This window comes from Helicoverpa zea, chromosome 19, assembly GCF_022581195.2.
Source record: "Helicoverpa zea isolate HzStark_Cry1AcR chromosome 19, ilHelZeax1.1, whole genome shotgun sequence".
NCBI classification, from domain to species: Eukaryota; Metazoa; Arthropoda; class Insecta; order Lepidoptera; family Noctuidae; genus Helicoverpa; species Helicoverpa zea.
Genome location: NC_061470.1, coordinates 10,066,209 through 10,093,352, shown reverse-complemented (window position 1 = coordinate 10,093,352; position 27,144 = coordinate 10,066,209). Strand labels below are relative to the sequence as shown.

Sequence of the window (27,144 nt, the reverse complement as noted above, 5' to 3'; positions counted from 1 at the left end):
TTCCGTTCCACACTTGCGCTAATTGAACGCATCTGTTCCGTGCAGGTTCAAGGCCTCTTAAGGTTAGGACAGGCTATTTCGGTACAGCACGTGGTGAGCAGATGTGACGTAGGCACGTGACCCGCAAGGCTATGCGCTTGTTATTTTTAAGAGAATAGTCTTCGTGATATGTGTTTCTAGGAGGAAGATTGCAATTAGAGGATTGAGTTACAGCATCGCACGTCTTCGTCGCTAAAAAGGAACGATTTGTTTTCCTAACGGACAGTATCTTTCATGTTTACTCTATAAGGCTTATGTCAAAAATTTATCCATAAGCAAAATTATTCTTATCTTTTCATGGACATAAAGAATTATTTCCCTAGAGTTGTTGATTGTTCGCCATACAAAAATCTATTCGTATTGCTAGTACGTATACATATTGCTAGCGGCATATACGTATTGCTAGCGGATGGTATCTATGATGTTTACTGATACTCTGTAAGGAGCATATTATGTAAAACCCATAGGAAAAATGTTCGTTTATTTTTATAGACAAAGAGAATTTCTCTAAAGATTTTGATGTTTAAATAGAATATTTTCTCTTGAAATTCGACACACCCACGCGTTTTCGCAGCTCATTCTTAAGGCTTCGCAGTAAAACCTTAGGAAAGAAGCAAATACATTTTTAATTTTGCAAACGAAGTTTGTTTACGGTTTTTATTAAAAAAAACAAAAGGCAACTGTTGCCATAGACAAAGTTTGGTTTGCTCGGCTGTTTGTGCAGAGTTGGTCATTTTGATAACAAAAACTTAGTAGGGAAATGTTTGCCAGATTTCCTCTGGGGAAATAACAATACACCGTTTTTGTACAGTTTCTCTCTTTGAGTTCTAAAAAAAGCATTTCAACTAAAAAGGGTTGTGGAAACGCAAATCGTTGTGATCCCGGTTATTTTAGGATTGCCTGTTCAGAGATGTTTTTGTCATTCGTGAGGTTATTTTTTTAAACGTAGGACTATTTCGATTTCATCATTTAAATGTAAATTTTTGTATTAGTTTCCTTCTTTAATTATAATACAGGCATGGTTATTAATATTGTAGTCATGCGTCATATAATAATATTCCAGGACAATTAGAAAGGTCTTTGCCAACATTAAGATAAGCGATATTAAGTTAAGGAATATAAAGTGCCTACTTGTTGGTACCAAGCTACGTTTCCTTCCCCAACCAAATTCGGGATTTATTATGGAGAATTTCCATGAAAATGTGAGAATTAAACAAATTAGTGATTCACCGGCTAGAATCAAGGGTGATACGATAGTCGGATAGACCCGAAACTTTCCTAATTTTACGTTCTGACCTGAAACTTTTGCGTGGACAATTGAGACAATAGAATTCTCTATGGCACATCCACTAGGTATATTTTAACCAAAAAGTCTGACAGTTGCTCAAAATTTGAGTTTCTCTTGGCTAGGTTCTTGTTATCGTTTATTTCTTTACTATCTTATCGAAAAAAGAATAAAGGAACGAAATAGTGCAGGTGTCCTTATAACAATATAGATAAGTTATGCAGTCAAGTTTATCTCCCAATGTATTATATGGATATTAAATTCCTTTCTCTACTATCAAACAATGTAGGAAAATAAAGAAAGCTAAGCTAAGATGGATTATTTGTAAGATATATTGCTAGAAACGGTATTACTGCTAAGATGACGTATGATGAAGATATATGAAAAGAAAACATACTGCGACTTAGTTATTGAAATATAAGGGCATAATATAGTTTTCCATCAAGTAAATCGTCTGCTCCTTTGCAAAGGCGGGAAACCCTATCTCATGAAAAATTAAATAAACACTGATGTGGTTACTCAAGTAACATTTCTCTGAGACACAAGCGACGTTACATTTTAATTGAAGTGTACAATGTATAACATTAAAACATACATTTAGTTCTGTCATTACGTCTCCCGTCTGGCGTACGCCCAGATGTAAGCAGGTGTAATTCGTTCGTACATTGTATAATCTGCTCTCAGGTAATATTGGCAGACATCTGTTAAGGATGCTGTTTTTTTTCGGGACAGGTGGACACTTTTTATACCGGTACTTTTTACTTGGAACTGGAAATGCAAGTTCTATTTATTATATTGACTACTCAACAATTTTTTGCTGATCATTTTGGCACGAATACTAAGAAATCATCAAGACATGTGGCCCTTATTACACACTTAGTTGTTTCAAAGAACAAAGAATCTTATCTAAGAAGTTCCATCGAAAAGTTATCAGCATTAACGAGTCCATTGTGTGCCAAAATAGTTTCGTATACCACTCTAGTTGTTTCGCCTGACGTTTCAATTAAGCCAGGATCAGGAAGTTGTTTGGCCCCGTACCAACGTCTTCCGCAACTAACGCCTATGTCTGAAACTAATATGGCACCATTGTATAGAACTAGATCATTTAACTAACTGGAGCCGCCATGTGATATGTGACGAATATTTTCAAAGAATTCAGTCAATTTACGCACAGGGGAGTAACATAACAATTAATGATACCTTTTTGATCATTTTGTGAAAATTGACAAATAAAAGCATGCCTTTTCCACACATTTACATGTGAGTATGACCGGCACTCTTGAGGTACCTTTGGCAGATGAGAAGACACGGCAGTGTCGCCTCCAGTTGGTTAAACTATCTAAACTATAAAACTAAATGTGACGTAATCACCCTTACGAGTTGACTATTCGTGTCAACAGCTGACTACAAAAGCTTCACAGTTCACTGAAGAAACACAAAGGAGTACAACTGTCCAACAATCTGATTATGACACTGGATAGAAATGGACATAAACTAGCCTCTTGCAAACCGCACTTGGACAAGAACTGGGTTAGGCTGCTTGATACAGTTGCAACAAAAAGTAGGTTAGACTGTGGTAGATGAGAAATAGGAGAAAATCCAAGTAATTTTTAGAGAGTTTCTTGACATTCAGAAAATGACAAAAATACATAGTATTCTTCAGTTATTTACTGTCTGCAAATAAATCGTTATTTCTATTTTCGTTGTCTTAAGGTTTCGGGAGGCAATATAACTGCAAATTGTATTTATATCCATTACACAACAGATGAGTTATTAAACTTGATATCGTGCGGTTCCAAGTATGACCTTTAGCGAAGATCGTATCAGAAAACAGGAAATTGAATGTCAACATTTCTCCACATCCCGATAGCGAGATGATAAAAATAATCGCTATGTTCAATAACATGTAGACAACTATTTATAAATATCTTTATTTGTGACATATCAATCGTCTTATTAACTCACGTATCGATAAAAATTTACACTCGATTTCAGGTCCAAGTCTTGTCATCGTGCCTTAAAAGTCTAGTATCGATTACATTCGTCTGACTCGCGGTCGTAAAACCTAAAACCGCGGCCCAGTCATATCGACCCATCGATCATCGACCCACGCTGATTACCGATTCACGTGTCTATACCGACGTGCTCCCGTGCGATTCGTGGCCGTGACGTAATTAGTACACTTTTTTGACGTTAGAACAATGAACCTACTGTGGGATGTAGTATTGATATGAAATAATTTAGCTTCGTTGACAGCTGTGTGGGTTTTGTAGATCTGTAGAAGGACGTTGTATAAAAAATAAGTGTTTGATGTTTATGAATGGTTTGCTATATTATGATATTGTTTACAAACAATCGTGTCGTTATAGTGTAGAAATATTTTACGTAGGAATGTATGTTATTACTATTACGTAAGACAGTTCATTATAACAATGGATTAGTCCTCTATTCACAGTCCGTTATAGAATTCCAAACATTTTATACAGTTAATGAAGGTAATTAAATTATAAATTTAAAAAAAACCCCGACCCAAAAAAAGTACGCAATAATTATGACAAAAGGTTAAACACGCCAAACCCTATAAAAAGCAAAAAATAACTTTTAACACTACGTAAACTAAATTTTGTCGTGTCGGGGGACCGCTCTAATTCATTACTTTAGATACGTGTTTTTTTTTAAACGAATGTTGTAATTAGGTAGGTATCATTTGATTTATGTAAGTATTTATGAAGGTAAAAAGCGGTCCCCCGACACGTCAAAATTTAGTTTACGTAGTGTTAAAAGTTATTTTTTGCTTTTTATAGGGTTTGGCGTGTTTAACCTTTTGTCATAATTATTGCGTACTTTTTTTGGGTCGGGGGTTTTTTTAAATTTATAATTTAATTTTATTTCATGCTTTTTAAAGGAGATCCTTAATTTTTCCTTCTTTCATTTAATTTATTTTATCTTAAGATGGGTCGCTATATGCGATCTCGGCCAAAGGAACCTGCTTAACAATCCTCATGACAAATTGGCTCTGGGAGAATTGCACAGATTGAGAAACAATAAAGATTAACCTTTGGACGTTCTAGATTTTCAGCAAAAATATAAATCGGTTTATCCGTTTCATTCCGGCATTTCAGGGTTTCATCCGCCACATCCCATTTCCAGCATCAGGTTCTCGTCAATCAGAAACATGAAGAGAACTCGTCAAGACAAATTCAACGAGCCCAAACTCGATGGGTTTACTAAAAGGCAGTTCAGGGTTACGTCTCCTACCTTCGTGCCCTAACAGCAGACCAGCTCAGTGGTTCCAAAAGACATTAGTGTTTCAAATTTCAGATCCCACATATACTTGCAAGTAAACTGAGCGTGTAACATTCCTATCACATCTAGCAAACGAGCTGATGACCTTGAAGACCTGAACCGATTTCCACCAAACATAGCTAAGAACACTCCCGACTGACATACCTTTTAAACAAAAAAAACCGCATTACAATCGGATCATCCGTTTGGGAGCTACGATGCCACATACACACACACACACACACACACACACACACACACACACACACACACACACACAGACACGTCAAACTTATAACATCCCGTCGTTTTTGCGTCGGGGGTTGGGGGGGAATGGAAAAATGACCGCTGTTTTCGTAGCGAACCCTGAGTATAAAAATATAGCTGCCTCCGAAAAAGGTCGCGGAGCTTGTTAAAAGTATAAAAAGCACCGAATCCTATGTGCTAAACGAGACGAATAAAAATGTGACTGCCCTACTTACGGGGAAAGGTTCCCGAATTTAATAAAGAAATATTAAAATATCGATCACTCCTGTGTTTCGGCGCCCTTATTAATCTCAAAAGCTTTTTGTTTGAGAAGTGTTTTCACGTTTTGATTGGCCCTTCAAGGTAAAGAATCTTCAAATTAAACTTGATATTCGATGCACGAATGTTGTTTTAAACTTTAGGAGCTCTACGCAAACTATGATAGAAAAAGTTAGTTCACTGGCTGAAAATTTTGATCAGAATTTTGCTGTCAGAAAAAGCAAGCTTCAAAATGGATTCTATTTTGTCCTCTGTCTAAAAAATAAGTTCTAAAAAGCGTTTCTTAAAATAGGATACCATTAACAGCATCAAAAGGTCATACGATTATCCATTGTATTATCCATTGTATATTAAATCTTTAAAGAAAATCCCCGTAGTCTAAAACGTCTCAATCTGTAAAGCTTCTATCAAACCATCTGAATGAACTTGCGGTTTGAAAATCCTTACTTACACTGTCGATAAAGACATGATAGTCGCTTTAAAATATGACGTACCCATATCGACTAGAATAAAACTTGATTGAATAAAACTGGAGCTGAATGAATCCTACGACTCGCTGAATCATAATGTCTGTCTATTCCCGAAACTGACACTTGAATGTAAATACATCTTTATTCTGGTCTTGCAACCATAGCCGATAGGCGTCAGACGGTATAATCCAGTGTTGGCCCAACTTGATGCTTTGTAAATAAATAAAGTTGATGATGGTTTGATGTCAGTGGATACTGTCTTACCAAAATAGTTAAGTTTCTGTGAGGTATCATCTGGTTCATAGTAAGTTTCTATCATCAGTCGATTTGGTATTAGAGAAGCATTATCTGCCATTAAATCATCTGAATATGTCAACTAACTGGCCAATGATGTCACTGTATTTTCCTCCTAATAAAAATTAGGCTACATTGTGGTTTATTCGCTAAACTAAAATACACGTCATTAAAGCACATCGGTTTTATAAGCGAGTTTTCAAAAAATATTTTTGATACACTCATCCACTCAATATAAAGTCCTCTCGAATCCATATTCTCAGTCTAAAATCTTAAGTACAAGTACATAACGTTGTCTGTAACGTATAGACACTTTAGTATCGAGAGCCCGCCATTGTTTAACGAGGTCGATATCGTTAACAGGAGAAATATTTACACAAACGCTTTAGTATCTACTGTGAGATATTTGAGTTGTGTGGCCTGTGGGCCTTTGTGTAGATTTCTATGCCTCCTAACCTAACACACATGAGATTTTCGTTGATACACTATTTCAGAATGAGAGTTTTTTTCGTTCATCTGGACAATGGGTTACGTAATTGTGTGATATAAAAACGATAGGACACAATAGATACAAATAAACTATGAGTGGTTATTTTTTCTACGTGGGCGGAGTATATTTCACACGTGTTCTAAAGCAGATTAATTTGACAAAGCCATGAATCTGCATGTACAAGCTTATGATGATAGACTTAAAGATTCACAATCGATATTGAAATCCTAAATCAACCGAATTATCCCAAAACTCTACTAATAGAAGATTCCGCAAGGATTGGTCTTTGAATAATTTAGGAGGCAATTCTCGGAAGGTTTGGAAACACACCTACTGTATTATGTACACTCAGTAATTATGCTCATTAATCTTAAAGTAGGCGGCTTAAATGGATTGAAAAGGGATCCAAAATTTTAGGTAAGTACAGATGCTATCAAAATTAAACTTAAACTTAAAGTAAAAATGCGATACATTTTCATAAAGGTTAAAATATGTCTGTAATGTCTAGAGGTAAAGTTATTACCTTCATCAAACAAGGTTATCCTTCCACAAACCAAAACAAATAGCGACCGTGCTGCATACATAATGTTTTATAACAAACTTGTCTAATTATATCCATACATAATCAAGTGAAACTACAAATATTAAACAGCTCTACTAGAATATTTCGAGCTACAGCCGTCAAAGGAATATATTGAGGACATTTTAACTAAATATACACATATTTGAGTAGACGGGCCGTGTCCTTCAATAAGAATTTTCCACCCTAATTCCCACATGAGTGATATAAAAAGCTGACATGATAAATATGAAATGGGAAGTATGTAGCGGCTCACATATTTTGGGTAAGGACTGCTTAGAAATATAAGTATTTTTGAAACTATTTAGGTTACTTAACATCATACATAACGTAACACCGAAAATGTAAAATCCATGACAAGGTTAGGTTAAAAATCCAACTATATGGATAAATAGATATGTAATTAAAAGTGAAATAAAATTAAAATTAAAGCAAACATGCCATAAACATTTTACCTAAACAGAGCACACTTCTAATTGACAAAGAGTCTAGACGACAGAATGGAGCGTCTTCGCACAGTCTTCAGAATCTAGGTCACATGTCTTGAAAACGAGTCGGCTACTGCAAAACACATCGGAAGGAACGGGTGGAGACGCCCACTCCTCGAAAAACTTCCACCAGGCAGATGGTACAGAAGTTAAATCCTATAAAAATGGAGTAATTTGCTCTCTAGGTCTATCTAGTCATACAGACACTACAAGATCTTGCCTTCTTTTATTGCCATGATAAAACAAATACAGTATTTGCATGAAACGTGCGCTTAGATTTATTGTTATTTATTGTCTGCCGTTATAAGTGCTGGACCTTCTGTCATTCTTTTTTGTGGCGATACCCTCGTGAATAAAAATTTACATATCTTGTGTGCATGACATGGAGTACACCTATGTCTTATTTGCGACGAAGTTGAAGCTTAAAAAGTCAGATTTTTGGTACGGTTTAATTTCTTTATTTGTCTCTACGGATTGAGTAGATCTTGAATCGTATTTTGATTGAGTAGTAAACATCTATGAATGATGTAAGATCCCTTTCAGTGCAGAAGTAAATGTGGTATTATTCTGGCTGCAAATAAAATACGATGATATAGCATTGTTGCAAAATGTTGAGTAGACAATAGAAAAACTTTTGAAACACCGGTGCAGCAAGATTCTGCTTGAAACAGAAGTAAAAGTTCTTGCCAAAGACATTGCACTGTTTTATAAATAGTTTGCATATACATATTTTAACTGAAATAAACACAAAAAAAAACAACGATCCTAAAGCTTAACTTTTTACATTACGCTCACAAAAACTAATAAAAATGAAAAAGCTAGCAAAGGACTCCAGAATGTAATAAATGCTTATGAAAAAGAAAGGCCTTTTTGTTCTTAAAAAGTCTTTACAAAAACCTAATATTAAAGAAAGCAGGTAATCAATTATGAGAAAGCTCTTTTGCGCTGGTGTCCCTGAAACGGTGACGTAAAAGGATGTTTTCTTAAGCCACAGCGCTATTTTTACTTGCCACACTAATTTAGCCAAGAGTAGTTCGTTAAATATGACAGCTAAGCTTCTACTATTTCGCTAATTATTTTTATATGCTAGATCTTGACATCATTTCTTCTTAGTAATATTATTTACCCTCTTGGGTTTTCCTCATCTCAGATGTATGGAATTATATCAAGGTCCAAAGATAATAGAAATGTTTTATGCTGTAATTAAATTCTCCCGAGATTAGGTCTGTGAGTGGCAATAATGTCTTCTATAGTAAAATTATTTTTACCTCTCATAAAGACACATCAGCAAAGGGCAAAGTAAATGGCTTGTAACATCTCCTTCTATTCATTTGGTGCTATCTCCAAACCCACGCACGTTTGCCCAGACGAATCAATATCAAAGCAGACATTTTGAACTTCAAGATTTTTCAGCCAAAGGTAAACTTTCATTGAATTGGAATTTAATTAAATACTAGCAAAACTAATAGTTTCTTCTTCATCAAAGGCCTTTTTGAGTTTGATTGAGAATTTCATTGATTTTTTTAAGTATACTTAGGGCTGTTTGTTCTTATAGTTACTAGGTGTTCCACGCGGTTTCACCCGCGTCCCGGATAAAACATAGGCCATGATCAGCGCAGATAATGTAGCTTCCTAACAGTCATTCAAATCGGTTCAGTAGTTCCGAAGTCTATTCGATTAAAACAATCAGATGTTTCCTATATAATAATATAGTTTCACCGATGCACATCGTGCTCCCATATCTAATGAAGGTTTTGTACTACAATGACAGCTTGACACTATATTGAAGGAACAAACATTACTCATCTTTGTATATCTCTCTGTAAACATCCGAAGGAAATGGCTTTGCTCTTCGTTAATATAGAACTTGTATTATTGTGATAATTGCAGATATTGTTGTTGTTATATTATCCACAGTTTCATTTCCTTCGCTTCTGATGTCATCTTAAGGATAAATAACTCGCTTATTTACTGATGGATCATAATTTGTTTACTATTCTCCTGTATCGAAAGTCCAAGACAGATTTCTTATTCTTCGAATCACTCGAATTCACAGGTTGAATCTTATTTTCCAGTAATATAATTCCAGTTCCAAGTATGATAAATATCTAAAAATGTGTCCTAAAACCTCATTCTTTGATGATATTCATTCACGTTTCTGAGAAGCGTGCTGGATTTTTAGTTTTGATCTCACATCTCTATAAATCCTTTCGAGTATTACACAAGATTTCAAAGCAGAACATGCACGTGCGAACTTCTTATAACCAAATGACTCAGCTCCCGGTAACCATAAATCATACAACTTTAGGGCTGCTTTTAAATTTTCCACAAAACAATAACAGCTGAGCAAGAAATAGCTTCTACGTAGATTTTATATGAGTTTGATCGACCATTTGTCAGGTATCAATCACCACATCTGCTTGGGATACTGACGTTGATATCTTGTAAACCAATGGGGAGACGATCAATGTTTATCACGGAACTGTTTTCTGTATTGAGTTGTAGACAGCTGAAGAGGGATCTCTTGCAGGCTTTAAAAGGGCAACGTATAACTATTGGTATTTCACCACTACTAATGACTACAGAGTCAAATTGATCCAACGCTTTACCTCAATATACAGTAGCAAATATAACATAATTTTATATTATCTCAACACCTACAGCCAAAAACATGTCTGAAGGTTACTCAATCATACCTTTAAACGTTCAGTTATCTTGTTTCTTTGTTATAGAATTCTTTAGTTCGTTAACCTTGAAATTAGTGTTTTGGCATGCTCTACATAATTTGTATTGTTAGCGCTACGTAAGCCTTGTTCTTTACTAAACAAATATGTGTTTTGTAGAAAGGTCGCCCTCGTTGACTGCTATTCACTGAGCAATTAATAACAACGAATCAGAAGCTATTTGGTTCACGGTAATAATTGAAGAGTATTTGGAAATCAATCAACCGTAAACCTTTATCGTCCAATATAACTAAATTACCTTCTGAGGAGTTGAATCGAAATTTCTGATGTAACTTTTGGGCTTCATTGTCAAGTTATGCCCTCTTGAGTACTGCCTTAGTGCGTAAATCAGTTTTATTGTCCATAAAACGTTGGCACGGATTCGTATTTTCTTCCTTTAGAAGCTTTGAGCACTTAGCACTATTTATCTGAATTGATGTTACCTAGACGTTTAGCAAGCAATTTAGTTTCAACTTCTACTACATCGTTACTTAACATCTAGGCTTCACAAAGTTTTGCTAATATTTCATTTCCAATCAAACTTCTTTCATAAAGCATTTCTAATAAACGACTTAGTCAACAAATCAAATTAAGTCCAAGAAGTCCTTGAACTCATAATACCCTGTATTTGAATTCTGAAATTTTCAATGCTGGGACGGATTTCTCAAGGCTTAAATGTTTATCCAGTGATTACTTAGAGATTGGCAATTCATCAAATTCTCTTTAATTTTGAGCTATGCTTACTATTGGAAATTGTTTTAAATGTTCTGTGTGTTGTTGTGTTGCCAACTGAACTTCTATGCGTGTAGATATGTTGACTTGTCACCCTGTGTTCATAATTTCCTTACCCCTTCCTGCAGGGGTCGCCGGGTAAACATCCATTTCCTGCGGTTTAGTGTCATGTTGTATGAATGTCAGGGGCGGTAGGCTTCTCTGGCCTTGGACTACATTCGATTTGTGGTTTTATTACTCGTACGTCCAGAAAGTTCCATCGACTTCACTTTTTGTGGATACGTCGCAATGCAGGGTGAGTTACTGTGTTGTTGATTTTTTTATTTCCTATGGAGATTCGGACTTCTCGGTATGATATATTGCTTGTGTGTTGCTGCCCAAATCGTAACTCAGAATTTTTGATGCCATATTTTCTTTCACTTTTGTATTTCTGCAGGGTTTAAATAAAATAAATCTGCACCCTTTCTTTAGTTGTACGTCCAATTTCTGGTTCCTTGTGCCACAAAGGCAATTTAAAAGGAACTGAAGCATTAAAATAGGTGTATCAGCCAAGACAATATTGTATCTCCAAAGAGCTCGTCTCTCACATACGCACACATAACACGATAAAATAATAAAAACAAAAAATATTGAACGTTGTTATCAAACAGAACACGATCGCGACATGACAACAGCGCCTATCTCTCGAGTGTCATTGTTCAAAGTGCCGGTGAGGGGGCGGTGCCGCACCATGTGCTATGGAGTCCCGCTTCCTCCCCATACCAGTACACGGGTACTGAGCCGGAAATATGCTATTGACTTTAGTAGTAGAATTCACAGACAAGGTTGTAGCTTCAGTAGTAGAGGAAAAAGTTTTACCATTCTTTAGGAAACATTAACAAAGCTTGCAAAAAATTGTTTTATATTCACATATGGCACATAGATTGTTGGATTATATAAAGCAAAAACTAATACCCCTAACTTTCGATAACATTGTTCTTTGTTCTATCTGAACAATCTACTGTTTATTTAACTCTACACACACTGCGTCACGGGATCTTGTTAGACGGACGTATTGCTTCCAAGTACCATTTAAAGTATAGAATAAATATTTCAATATCAAATTAGTATATTATTTCTTTTAATCCCATACCTCCTATAGGTTATGGGCCCAGTGCGAAAAAGAACATTTAGTAGTGAGAACATTCAGTAGTGCGTAGTGACAGTAAAGTGCATAGTTGTAAATAAAAATAAAGTTGTGACAATGGAAAAAGTGAAAAGAAATATTAAGCCTTTTAATGGAGAAAAGTACAGTGTATGGAAATTTAGAATTCGTACACTGCTTTCAGAGTTAAACTTGCTCAGTGTTATTGACGAAGAAATTCCTGGAACGCGATCCGCTGAGTGGGAAAAGAATAATAAGGCAGCCAAAAGTATTATAGTCGAATATTTGGCGGACTCATATCTTAATTATATTAATGAAAATGGGACTGCTCAAGCAGTTTTTAAACATTTTGACGCGATCTATGAAAGGAAAAGTGTAGCAACTCAATTAGCGCTGAGAAAACAATTATTGGGATTAAAATTAAAAGCCGATATACCCTTGATCAAACACTTCTCAACATTTGACGATCTGCTGACAGAATTATCAGCTGCTGGAGCTAAATTAGAGGAAACGGACAAAGTAGCTCATTTATTACTTACTCTCCCGAATACATATGATGGCGTTATCACTGCAATTGAGACACTATCTGAAGAAAATATCACTCTCGGTTTTGTAAAAAACTAGACTATTAGATCACGAAGTAAAATTAAAAAACGAGAGTCGTGATACCAGTTTAAAGATACTCCATGTTGAAGAAAAATATAATAAAAACAGATACAATCGCACAAAACAAAACTATTTGAAGAATACAACATTCAAGAAAACAAACAAACAAAAATTTGTGAAATGTCATTACTGTGGACGCAAAGGACACAAGAAACAGGATTGTTTCTATTTCAAAAGACAGACAAATATACAAAACAATGCCCCAGAAAGGACAAGACAAGTCCAAACTATTGCCCTGCAAGAGGGAACGACCTCGAATTCTTCTTTTTCAGGATTTGCGTTCATGACAAGCGCATACCATTATGAAAAAGACCACTCGACAATTAAATTCCTATTAGATTCAGGAGCGTCTGATCACATCACAAATAGAGATGATCTCTTCACATCGTTTGAATGTTTAAATCCTCCTTTAAAAATTTCAGTAGCTAAAAACAATACATTTATTTCAGCAACTAAAAGGGGAAACATAAATCTTATCAGTCAAACAGGAGTGCAAGGAATACTTACAAATGTATTGTTCTGTGCCGAAGTACCATATAATTTAATATCGGTATCAAAGATGCAGCAAGCAGGATTCACCATAATATTTGATGACAAAGGCACACAAATTACAAAGGAATGTAAAATCATCATGAAAGGTAAGACATTGAATAATCTTATAGTTCTAGAGTTTAAAATACCAATAAAAAAAGGGGAATCCGCTTCCCAAGCATGTTATGTTAATGAAAATAAATATGAATTATGGCATCAACGCCTAGGACATATAAGTAAAACTAAATTCCTGCAGTTAAAATGTCATAATATGATTGATGACTTAGATGAAATAAATACCGTAACTCCAAATGATAAGTTGTGTGAAGCATGCATAAATGGGAAGCAGACTCGCCTGCCTTTTAATAAAGTTAAAGACAAAAGTTACATTAAACGCCCTCTGTTTATTGTGCATTCAGATGTTTGTGGTCCTATAACACCTCCAACAATAGATAACAGAAATTATTTTGTTTTATTTGTTGATGAATACACACATTATTGTGTGGTGTATATGTTAACTTACAAATCAGAAGTGTTTACAGCTTTTAAAGACTATGTCGCTAAAAGTGAGGCTAAATTCAATTTCAAAGTAGTAAATCTTTATAGTGATAACGGTGGTGAATACTTATCCACCGAAATGAAAAACTACTGTAGAGAAAGAGGCATAAGCTATCATTTAACAGTTCCTAGGACCCCACAGTTAAATGGTGTTGCAGAACGTATGGTTCGCACAATAACAGAAAAAGCTCGTGCTATGTTAAATGGCACTAAAGCATCAAAACGTTTTTGGGGAAATGCAGTTTTAACTGCAGTTTATTTAATAAATATTACGCCTACGAAAGCTTTAAGTCAATCAAAGACACCATACGAGATGTGGCATGATAGGAAACCAAGCGTTAAAAATCTCAGAGTTTTCGGTTCAACTGTATATGTTCATAATAAAACCAGTAAAAACAAATTTGACAATAGGTCGTGGAAAGGAATACTGGTAGGTTATGAACCCAATGGTTATAAAGTTTGGAATACAGAATTCGAAAAATATGAAACTGTAAGGGACGTTGTAATTGATGAGACTAATTTTATCGAATCTAGGCCTTCATTACGACCTGAACGGAGTAATAATACATATTCCCAAGACGAAACTGATAATGACTCCGTAACAAAATCAGTGTCTTATAAGTCTCATAGTTCTGGCCCTAAATCAGATAGCTCTCAATCTGATGAATGCAGTACAAGTAAAATTCGAAAAATCGGTAGTCATGAAATACCGAATGAACCTGAAAATGAATCTGAGAGTAGTTTGAAACACAAAAATCAGGATAAACCTGATGAATTTTTAAATTTACGAAGAAGTGAAAGACTGAAAACATGTTCGCGTAAATCATATAATGAAAATGACTATGATGTCTATAGTGCGTTATCCATCACAAGTAATATACCAAAATCATTAAATGAAATTAAATCTCTGAACGATAGGAATCAGTGGGAAAAAGCAGTCAGAGAAGAACTCAATTCTCTTAAGAAAAATAATACATGGACATTAGTACCAAAACCATCAAATAAAAATATTGTAGACTGTAAATGGATATTCACTATTAAAAATGACGTTTCAGGTCAACCTTCAAGATATAAGGCACGTCTTGTCGCTAGAGGTTTCAGTCAAGAATATCTTAGTGATTATAATGAAACATTTGCACCAGTTGCTAGAATAGCAAGCTTTAGATTCTTAATTAGCTACGCAAATCAATATAATTTACTGATTCATCATATGGATGTAAAAACAGCATTTCTAAATGGTACACTAAAGGAAGAAATCTACATGAAAGTTCCTGAAGGTGTAAAATGTAAAGATAATTACGTATGCAAATTAAACAAAGCTCTTTATGGCTTAAAACAATCAGCTAGATGTTGGTACGAAACATTTGAACAATGTCTCAAAGAAATAGGTTTTCAGAACTCCCCAGTAGATAGGTGTATATATATGAAAGGTAAAGGAGACATTTCTAAAAATATTTACGTAATCTTGTACGTCGATGATTTAGTTATAGCATGTGCAGATTTGCAAACAATGAATAATTTCAAAGCATATTTAATGACTAAATTCGAAATGACCGACTTACACGATATCAAATTATTTTTGGGCATTAAAATAGAGAGACACCATGATAAAATTACTTTAGACCAAAGTGCTTACATTAAAACCGTTTTGAATAAATTTAATATGAGTGATTGCAATCCTATAAACACACCGATGGAGCTTAAATTAAACTATGAAGCTCTTAACGCTGATAAGAAGTGTGACGCACCATGCCGTCACCTGATCGGTTGTTTAATGTACATTATGCTTTGTACGCGTCCGGACTTAAGTACATGCGTAAATATTTTAAGTCGGTACACAAATAAGAACAATAAAGAATTGTGGTTATGCTTAAAGCGAGTTTTAAGATATATCAAAGGCACAATTGATTTGAAGTTAACATATACAAGAAATAATTACAATAACATCCTAAGTGGATATGTCGACTCAGATTGGGGTGGCCACGATTGTAATGATAGGAAAAGCACTACTGGATATGTGTTTAAATTATTTGATCAAAATACAATTACATGGTGTACAAAGAGACAAACATCAGTAGCGGTCTCGTCTACTGAATCCGAATATATGGCTTTATATGAAGCTGTTAAAGAAGCATTATGGCTTAAGTCTCTGGCAGAAAGCATAAACTTAAAAATTAATAAGCCCATTATTTTATATGAAGATAATAACGGATGTATTAGCATAGCTAATAATCCAACAAGTCATAAAAGGTCCAAACACATAGATATAAAATATCATTTCTCTAGAGAACAAGTTGAGAAAAATGTAATAAAATTAAATTATATTTCCACAGGTAACCAGTTGGCAGACTTGTTGACAAAACCTTTACCAGTCGTGTCTTTTATAAGACTGAGAAAAGGATTGGGTATAGAATAAGTTTTAATTTAAGTACAATTTCATTATGAAATGGTCTGATCAGGTTTTTCTGGGTTTTCCCTGATCCTGTGCAGCAAATGTTGGACCATTATTGTACAGTTGTCCCAGACCTTACTTGGAAGTATAATATGTTACGTCGTATTTATAAGTTGGTATTCACTTTGTAATGTTGAATTGTAGACTAGATACTGTATAGTAAACTAACGAATGACTAAAAGTTAGGGATTAATTTTTGAGGGGGCGTGTTGGATTATATAAAGCAAAAACTAATACCCCTAACTTTCGATAACATTGTTCTTTGTTCTATCTGAACAATCTACTGTTTATTTAACTCTACACACACTGCGTCACGGGATCTTGTTAGACGGACGTATTGCTTCCAAGTACCATTTAAAGTATAGAATAAATATTTCAATATCAAATTAGTATATTATTTCTTTTAATCCCATACCTCCTATATAGATTTTCTAGTACAGCTACTATACATAAAAGAGTTGTGCCAAACTTGTATCGCTGACCGTACTCTGTTGAATTACGTCATACGCCAGAGCGTGTATCGTAAATTGATTGATTGCCAATGATCTGAGGCATCGTATTTTGCTGTGGGACAATGTACCATCGTACATTATTCTGTCCCGTGCTAAGAGACGAACACAGATTTGGTAAATATAATTGAAAAGTTCGATTTTTTGAGAAAATGGTTTTTTTTACCTACAAAAACACAGGAAATGGAAGCTAATTCTCCTGTTTTTGTAGGCAATTTACCTACTCACAAGGCGGTTTACAAGCTATAACCTAGCAAAAACTTTGTTATGCTAATCTGTTTTCCCGGAGGCAACTCCCGTCCGACTGCCCAAAATCAACGTTATTTTAGTCCATCCCTACATAATATTTAGTCTGAAATCACCAACCCGCATTGAGCAAGCGTGGTGATTAATGCTCAATCCTTCTCCGTGAGAGAGGAGGCCTGTGCCCAGCAGTGGGACGATAAAAAGGCTGTAACTGTAACATAATATTTTATGTAGAGTAGTTCATGATGGTAGGCATATCGTGAAACACACACACGTCACGAGATTGCGCAGTTCTACTACTGTAATTGATTGACAGCCAATGTTCAGAATTATGCTCTGCAGTTCATCGACTCGACGCACAAATAGAACGACGAGGTCCAAATACAACGTTGCATTCAAAGATCGAAAACGACAGATTTGGCCAGAATCGATTCAAGGATATCGATATCCGACATTGCGAAATGATGGGTTCTTATCATGTTTCAATATCTTCTGTTACAATCTTACGTTTATTTTCTGTGGAAAATATTCAGGCGTATTTAATATTCCATGAGGAGATTTGTATTCTGAACGAAAACAGTGGACCGTTAAATAAGTAAACTCGTCTCAGTGTGACGTATGTCTCCCGTTTGAAGTTCAGAACCCCATTCCGCTAAACTCTAAAGCACTTTCCTTTTTATGAAGTTTGACGTTATTGTTGCCACAGATGAAGGATTTATGAAGCAAGCATGCTTTAGTATTGTAATTCAGTGCAGAAGTCTCAAAGAGTAAAAATCTTGACTAAATATGTGTGAAAACTAGCAATGATTTACAACAAAAATCGAATTACAAAGTCACCACTCATCTAACAATTTTCGGAACACCCCAAAGAAGCTAAATTGGACACAACATTAACCTTAATTAGTCACTAAGACCCTTAACAGTCCCAGAATACAGAAATAGTAACTGCTTACCTTTACTGTACCACTGTGGCTTATTTTCACGTAACAGCCTTATGAATATGTGAACGTAGACCCCAAATGTGTTTGTGGCTTCATCCGTTTTGTTTCACACTACGTCAAGGGAGCTTGTTTGAAATGTGTGTCTAAAATAACCTACCTGCCTTCGTTTGTGCATATGTCCTGTGAATTGAGGATAGGTGGAACTTTAATTAATTTGGCTAAAGACTAAAGTTGTAAAGCCAGAAGTCTCGTTTCAAACAACTGCTGTTTTACTGTCTGGTCTGAATAGGATACGTTCGATAGATTTGCTTCTACATTTACTACAGCTACATATATTTAATGTTAATATTGTAGTCATGATAAAATCACCACACCTACTCATAATCCGCTCATTTAGAACGGAAGGCAATGTCGTTTTGTTTATTACAAGTTTATAACACAAAACAACAAATATCAGTCAAGAATCACCAAACATGGATTCTAACAAATCCATTCAACACAAATAAAAAAGATAACCCAATGATACAGTGACGTATTGTAAAACTACGATAGATGCGCGCACGCGGATCGATTGTAGTTCGCGTGCTCCGACACGTGGTCGGCGCCTACGCATTACCATACAATATACACTCCCTGATCAATTGAAGCGCATCTCACATTGAATAGACGTTGACAAATCGACGAATTCCTCTGCTTTTGAAGGATTGTTAAGGGGAATTTGATGGGTAAGAAAAAGTTGGGAATATTTTTGTTTTTATTTCAAAATCTTCCAATCTGACATCATCATATTAAAAGAACTGTGGCTCCTTAAATAACCTTGTCTTAGCTAATTGTTACAGCTATTATAGTTCGGCCATTCAGAGAATGCGTTCCTGACACGTCGCGATTGAACTGACGACGTAACTTTGCAATGGCGTTGCAGTTACGATAAAAATATTTTTGCTGGTTGTTTACCGTTTTAACAATTGAGGAGCATTAAAACAACATTATTATATCAATAATCAATGAATGTAGTTACGTCGTCAGTTCAATCGCGACGTGTCAGGAACGCATTCTCTGAATGGCCGAACTATAATAAGTGTAGCTCAGTTTAAAAAATGATTCATTTCAGTTGTGCTAAGTAAATATAGCAATTAGTTGCGACTAGACATCGTTGTTCACGTGTTGTTTTACATGTGAGAAGTCAGTTTATGACATAATGTAGAGGTCACGCCTGACGCCTCTTTAGCTCTTCAAACGGTCACTTTAAGCCAAAGTAACTGTACTTTAATGGGATACTTAAGTGGTATCAAATGTGCTAGAGCCCTCGGGCGAGTAGGTTGAACATGTGAGAACTTTAATAAGTACTGAAACGTTTTAGCCTGCTAAAAGCCACTCTGTAATGCGATACATTTTAATGCAAAATGTGGAACTTAACAGCTCGTATGTGCTACACTTATAAATATGCTGAAATTGAAATGACATGGGTATAAAATAAATCCATTTAAATAAGTAAAAATGTCTTGTCTCCAATAATTTTTCTTGACAGTAATATTGTAAAATTAATTCACAACTCAAGTAACAATTAATGCGACTCCAAACTTTTCCAGAACTGTCCAACAGTAATTTGACAGCCAGGACATTGACTCGGTAACTTCGAGACCCATTAATTAACTAGCAAGGCACTAAACCGTACTAACGTTACAGTAATCCGTTATTTACGAGACGAGAACTTTTGACACACGTAAACACGTTTTTATCAAATTCATTTCGCGTGAGCAGCGATGGTAGAGATTTGGCACGTAGCCAGAAAACTGCGATAGCGTAATCGTATTTAAAAGTTGTTCTAGCAGTTTTTTCTTCGTTACTAACTGTTACGCCAAATCCTAATAAAGACTGATAGAAGACATGCTCTCTTTTAGGATCTCAAAGCTTGCGCGTGATCATAAACTCGTATACTATTATCAAACAACCTTTTCTCAAAATATAAACAGAACTTGCTACCCCTCTTTCCTTCACTTGCCCCAAATTACTGTCTGATACTAGTACGTTTACGGCAGAATTTAAGCCGAAATCTGCGTCGAATGTCACGCAATTTTCGGGCACACTATTGATCTTCTGTGTGTAGGTGTGAAACGTGCACGTTCGTACGAGAATCTGCGATAATTACCTTGAACCACTACATCATTCGTTTAGCGCAGTGGTTCTCAAACTTATTTTGTCCACTGCCCACTATGAGAATAAACATTGTTTTAGCGCCCCCATTTTTTATGGTTCCATACCCAAAGGGTAAAACGGGACCCTATTGTTTTCGCTCCTCTGTCCGTCTGTCACCAGGCTGTATCTCATGAACCGTGATAGTTAGAGAGTTGAAATTTTCACGGATGATGTATTTCTGTTGCCGCTATAACAACAAATACTGAAAACTATTTTAAAATAAATATTTTGTGGGGCTCCCATACAACAAACATAATTTTTTTTGCTCATTTTTGCTCTAGTATGGAACCCCTCGTGCGCGAGTCCGACTCGCACTTGGCCGATTTTTCACCTATTTAAAAACCACTATAACTTCTTCGAAAGTGTGTCTGTTGCCTTTTTATTTGTTTGTTTGTGTCTACTTTAATTACGAAACGGAGCGACCGATTGACATTGACATGATTTTCATTTTTTCTATATTCAATAAAATAGGACAGATATATGAATTACGCGGAGAGAAATCTACAACCGAATTTGATCTTTTAATTCATTTTAATTGATGTTCACAAGTTGTTGTTGAGAGTCGAAAGCTCATGCAGTCGTGGTCTAATAGGCCTAGCTAAATAAAATTACAAATCAGCCCCCAGGCCTCTACACAACGCCCCCATTTTCTTTCTGGGTCTCTTACCGCCCCCCTTGAGACCTGCAGCACCCACAAGGGGGCGTTATCGCCCACTTTGGGAAAGACTGGTTTAGCATCTGTCGTGTTGTTACTGAATACAAAACTTTGGTCCCTTGCCATTGCGTAAATTCATTGACAATGTTGATGCCTTTGATTACGCCTCCAAAGATTCTTCCGTCCCTTTTCACTTTTAATAATCTTATCGCGTTGAGCCCACCCGGAATTTTAAGTGCCTCAAGTCTTTGTAAGACGAGGCCATCAATTTTGTGATATTGCATATTCGATTTTATTCATGAAATTTTACATGTCATGGATGGACTAAACTTCTGAAATGCAATAAACTAAACGCCTTATATCTTATGCGACAACATTCTCATGCATGTATGTATAGTTTAGCATTCCCTAAAGTGTTATTGTCTATACACATACAATTTATATACAAGACCGGCTTCCATCTTCCCACCGTTATATCGTTCCTAATTTATTTAAACTACTCCCTCACTCTAGCAAAATGGGTTCTATATTTAGAGCAAACTCTGTATAACAACTCCCAGGTTACATCTTAATGAATTTAGCACTTCTAGGGAGATACACCTAAGTCCTTGGTAATTTTCATGAGTTACATTCATGTTTATGTAGAATATTACTATGAAGTTTAGTTTCCGTCTAGTTTGAAACTTGCGGCAAAATATAACCGAACTGTTCAATATCTGTCTTTGGTAGTCTGCTTTACAAATGTATGATTCTCAATATTTTTAATGAAACTTGCAAGTATTAAACCGGTGATTCATGTGTACATTATGCTTTAAAAGCCGTGGCATTGAGGCGGGGGAGGTGATAAATGGCTTACGGTACGGTTTCATGTAGTCTTCCGTCTTCCCCCTATGGTATTAACGTTGCAAGTTGTATATTACTCGCTACACTTCATACGGCTCAGCCAAATGTTTGAACACAACCTAGTTGTTGCGTAACTACTTGTAACTTTAACTAGGAGCACATTTGAAGGTTAAAAACCTAAGGTTAACAGGATTTTTGCTGAATCTAGTGTTTATTTAGGCTCGCGAAGCACCCAATCAAGACTCATCCGCTCCAATTTCCCGAAGAGCCTCCCAGCTCCTACGTTATTGCGTACAAAACAATTCACAGAGCAAACGATCACAAATTGTTCATTGATTTTCAATTCTGTACCCAAATTGGAAACTTATTTCCATTTATTACATGTAATGAAATGCTAAGTCTGGGCACGAAACAATTTTTCGTTCCGAATTCAATTTTGTCTCTTCTTTATAATATTTTTCGTATTACGACCTAGTCTTTGTAAATTTCAGCGATTTATTAAGTCCTTTTGTCCAAACATAAAGGTCTGAAAAGGTATTCACCAGATATTTATTCAAGTGAAAACCATCCCTTCTAATCAAAAAGGGCATTTCAAGCAAAACGCTGTTTTCTACAACTAATTGGGTGTCTCTTATTAGGTAAGGTTAATTATCAAGGTGACCTGGGACTGTATTGAATTTTCAACGTCCTTCACTTCGTCTCGGCTTTAAACGAGCAGATAGTCTCGACGTTATAAAAACACTTGAAACTGTTACAAAATTAGAATCAAATAACTCTTTCACCTGGTCAATGTCACACGTAAAAAAGGAAATTTATAAAAAGGTAGACTGGCAGAATGTCTTCCTTATTTAAATAAGTAGATGTTAAAATATCCAGACATCAGGCGACCACTATAATGGCTTCGAGAAATTGCAAAGCACTAGACAATAGAATTTTTCCAGAAGCTCAATTGCATAGTAAATTAATTAAACATGGATGCATTGTCGTGTGGATGTTTGGCGCCGTCTCGCCGTCGATACCGATAACCCTTAATTACATACATTACGTTATGTGTATTATTTCTCGATAACTCCTTACTATCGAAATTGTCTAAAGAAACAAATGGATGACGTCAAAACGTTGTATCACAGACTTCTTTATCAGTAAAGGTCATGATTTTCGTGAGTCTCAAGAAAATACCGATTTGATGAAAAGGTTATGTGATTGTATAAGGGAACCTTTAAAAAACTCTGCTCCATAAAATAGTTTCTAAAGTGAAATTTGTAAAATATACTTTTTTAACTAAACTGATCCATATTTACGTCAGTACCTCCCAAAGTCCCAATACGGCAACGGTATCTACAGAGATGTTATTTATTGAAGAACTTACTTTCAAACTCCGGTGTCGACGCCCTCACTCCGTCTTCTCATGAATCATAATATTCGCATAATCGATCCTCACGAGCTTCGCGTACAAAGCTTGCAAAAATAATATCTGTATGTTCTTTTTAATAAAAACTTTTATCTCGCGACTGGTATTTATTGTGAGGTTAAAATGAAAGTTCAGCATAGCACTTTGTATTTTTCAAACTTTTATTTTATGCTAAAACCAAAACTTCTATACTCGGCTACAGATCTTGCGTTGAACATGACGCGGGTAGGGTACTATCTTACTAACGTGTTAGAATTGGCCACCAGTTTCACAGAATACAGATGAATACCAATGTGTAGTTTATATGTGGCGCCTGGCCTATCTGACCTCCAGAACCCAGATACGGGGTGACACGATACCCCCAAGCAAGAGTTGTCAGTCTTTCGGATTCGACCTTCATCTATCGACCCGTGCCGCTGTTACTAACCGACCAGCTACATATATCATGTCTCTTGCTTTTTTTTACATTCTTCATATCAAACGTCTAACTATTTATTAACATATTTATCTAATGATATCATAGACTAATGATGGAATTTCGGCATTAGCCCATTATACACAAGTACCTTATGTCAAATGTCTATCTTCAGTAGGCAAATCAACAGATAATACGTTATTGAAATCCGCCGTAAATTGTACTTTTTGTGGAGAAAATGCAAATGACTAAACTTTATCCCTTGTTACAGTTGACGAGAAGATATTCTGCTGCCATGGCGGTCTATCCCCCGATCTGCAGGCGATGGAACAGATCCGGCGGATCATGAGGCCCACTGACGTGCCCGACCAGGGCTTGCTCTGTGACCTGCTGTGGTCAGACCCTGACAAGGACACTGCCGGCTGGGGCGAGAACGATCGTGGTGTCAGCTTTACATTCGGAACTGAGGTGAGAGAACATTTTGACTTTTCAGCTATAATTTTAGAAGAACATAAGAAACGATGTTGTCTATTCCTGTAGAAGGGAATGTTTCCTATCGTATTCGTAAGCTGGTGGTAATAAAAAGCTGGTGTAGCTGTATAGCTGTATGGATTCCTCTTAGCAATATGTACCTACGTATGTTTCCCAAGAAGGTCCTTGCTCCGGGACGAAAGTAAAAGAAACGTTTAAAGTTTAAATAACTTCAATATTCACAATGCTAGTGGTGCAGCACGACAGACGAATATTCCAGCTCAGTAATTAGTACTGAAGCTACACGTGCCAAGAAAAATCTTGCTCCGTATTTCGCCCGAGATGCAGTAAACGCTTTGCCAAATTGAGGTAAGCTTAACGTGACTCACGTCCACGTTTGGCAAGGGAAATGAGTTTTATTGCTGAGACTTTAAAGGTAATGCTCAAATAGTTGATACGGTTCGGTAGTGCAGTTTTTTGGACATATGTAGCAAAAACATGGACGAATGGATTAGGTTTCAATTCTGCTTTTTAAGCTGTATTTCAAATGGTGGAGATTCGCCATATGCATATTACTACAAAATAAAATACCAAAAACATTCTAGGGCTTTCGAAGACAAATAAACAGGGTCTTAGCTCCAAAAGTCCTTGTTGTTCTCTCCCACTAATTACTCAGCATTTAAAAGTACAAATAAACAGCCCCATATCTTAATCACACACGACCGATACAAACAAGCTCAAAAGGTTGATCTCGTGGTACGTTCAGGACTGACGGAGCCGTTATCATCGTATGCGCTTCGGAACAAACTCGTCCGCGTGGCTGACCTCTGTGCAGTTATCGCGTCTGGCTGATTATAATGTTTGTGCTAGATATGGTAGGAGGCTGGTGTAGCACGTGCTGCTGATACCTGAGATAGGGGATTGCGATCATGGGTAATATGAAGTTGTTTGTGAAATAAAACTAGAAACATTTATTTGGGTGATCAGCAGTAGGATTACCATAGGCTAGTCGTTTTTAAACAAAGAATGTACAGACATGTTCTATGTTAGATCGTCCGATTCTTCTTAATCAAAAATATATAAATGTGCATGCTGTGGCCTCCTATAAGCGAAGGAGCACTCATAAGAGGACCCTGTCATTAATTTGTAAACTGCCTGTGTATTCTTTGTATGAAGTTCTAAATAAAACCGTAAATACTAGGATATTACGTTTCTTAACTTTAAATACTTAAGGTACTGGTAAAGAGAGGTATACCATGCATTTATCAAGACCTCCAGAAAAGTAACGTATTCAACATTACCAAGCACCATACAAGAATTATTCAGGGATACAGATATTTTCTTAACACCCCTTTAACAAGCTAATGTATATATCCCACACCTGTATTAAAATGTTCTTATATCTCCTCCGTAGGTGGTAGGCAAGTTCCTGTCGAAGCACGAGTTCGACCTGATCTGCCGCGCGCACCAGGTCGTGGAAGACGGCTACGAGTTCTTCGCCAAGAGGCAGCTGGTCACGCTGTTCTCGGCGCCTAATTACTGCGGCGAGTTTGATAACGCAGGTTGGTAGAAATCTTCAGTTGGCAGAAGGAAGAGTTGTTATTGCTATATTCCCTTATTTAGCTGTGTGATAAAGATCTTTCCGTTTTCTGTCATAAAATCAGAGCCTGCAATTATTAACATTTCCCTTCTCAATTTCCAGGAGCCCTCATGTCAGTGGACGAGACGCTAATGTGCTCGTTCCAAATCCTAAAGCCGGCCGACAAACGCAAGTTGTACTCGGGCCTCAACATGGGCCGGCCCAACACGCCGCCCCGCGCCCAGCCCAAGAACAAAAAGAAGTGAGTCCACACACACACACTGAACTGTTGCACTAACATTGTACACGCACACTGTAGCAAGAATCACGTGATCATTAACCAATCAGCGATCAGATTTATCACGCGACTATTCTGCTCCTCCAACCAGTGTTCTCTTTTCGGTTCTTGAACACGGTATTCTTACTGCTCTGTGTGAACGATGGAAATTATAGGGAATATGATGGGTGTGAGTTTGGTAATAGGGCATGGTAATGGATACGGTTGTTTCGCGGTAGCTCGTAATTGGCAAACGATGCTGCGAAGACTATCTATATGTACTATTTTCTTATTTGTTGGCTTTTATGTTTCTTTCAATTGTTTTTGTTCGGTTTTCTAGCCTCTTGATACGTTATTCATAGTTATATCGGATCGTGTTATCGATTCGTACGGTCGTCTGCCAACTAGGACAGCACCCTTTTAATCTTGAGGTGGTGAATCAATTTCTACTCGTCAAACATACAATAGTAATGAGTATTGCGTATTTAGAACTTTCTATTAATTCAGTTATCCACGCAATGAGCAACTGGTATTGCCAAATTGACTGGTTCACGCTCAGTGTTGCCAGAGTTCAAAAATAAAATAAATCTTTATCATTGCTATATTGCCAGACTATGCCGAATTTAGTAATATTGAGAATGAATTGAATTGGTTATAATAATGTGAAATTGTATGCGAATAATAGTTATTAAGTCATGTAATGCTAACAGTTGGGGCTTTAAAAATGTAAGTGTACTATTTAAGTGACATGTAAAAAATAAAGCATTCCCCATTTATTTCGGTAGTTTGAATTTCTTTAATTACCTTAGGATTAGGAGTTTACACAAACCTAGACACAGTATTTTGAATTAAATAGTAATTTTGCGGGACTTGTCATCTGGCAATACAGTCTCAGACACGCACACATACACACACACACATAGTAAATAAATAGAGCACAAATATAATATGGCTTACACCTAATAGAGGCTTATAGGCTCTTCTACTTCTAATTATACTTGTCTTGCAAAAGTTGCACGCTGGTCACAATATTGGGGCTTTAAAGTCATTACAAGGTACTTTTATTTCTCCACTGTAAACATCAGATTAGTTTTGCATTTACGACGGAGAAAGTAAAAACGATACAATTTTATTAAGACCGATGATATCAGAATTTTACAGGCTCATTTTTAAATTAGCAATGTTCTGAAGTGTTCTAATAACAAATACACATTTTTTAGTATGATTTAAATACTAAAATAAACTTTTTTATAACTACAGAGATATTATATGAAGCCGCCACACGCAAAGGTACCAAGCTTTTTTGTGCCGTTTCAAACGCATTGAAAATACCATTTTT

At 36.1% G+C, this 27,144-nt stretch overlaps 1 protein-coding gene across 2 annotated transcripts in view; it reads left to right on the top strand.

The window, feature by feature from the left end:
* The window catches only part of LOC124639751 (serine/threonine-protein phosphatase alpha-2 isoform-like), a 56,377-nt gene that overhangs the window by 25,682 nt on the left and 3,551 nt on the right, over nt 1-27,144 (top strand). Inside the window, exons 5-7 of one of the 2 annotated variants that reach the window (XR_006985496.1) lie at nt 23,750-23,946; nt 25,364-25,511; nt 25,652-27,095. Coding sequence is in view for 1 of the 2 variants with exons in the window: in XM_047177218.1 (XP_047033174.1) it covers nt 23,750-23,946; nt 25,364-25,511; nt 25,652-25,790 (484 nt within the window). In the remaining variant the exon portion in view is untranslated. The remainder of the gene's footprint in view (nt 1-23,749; nt 23,947-25,363; nt 25,512-25,651; nt 27,096-27,144) is intronic. The other variant, XM_047177218.1, reaches the window with a different exon arrangement.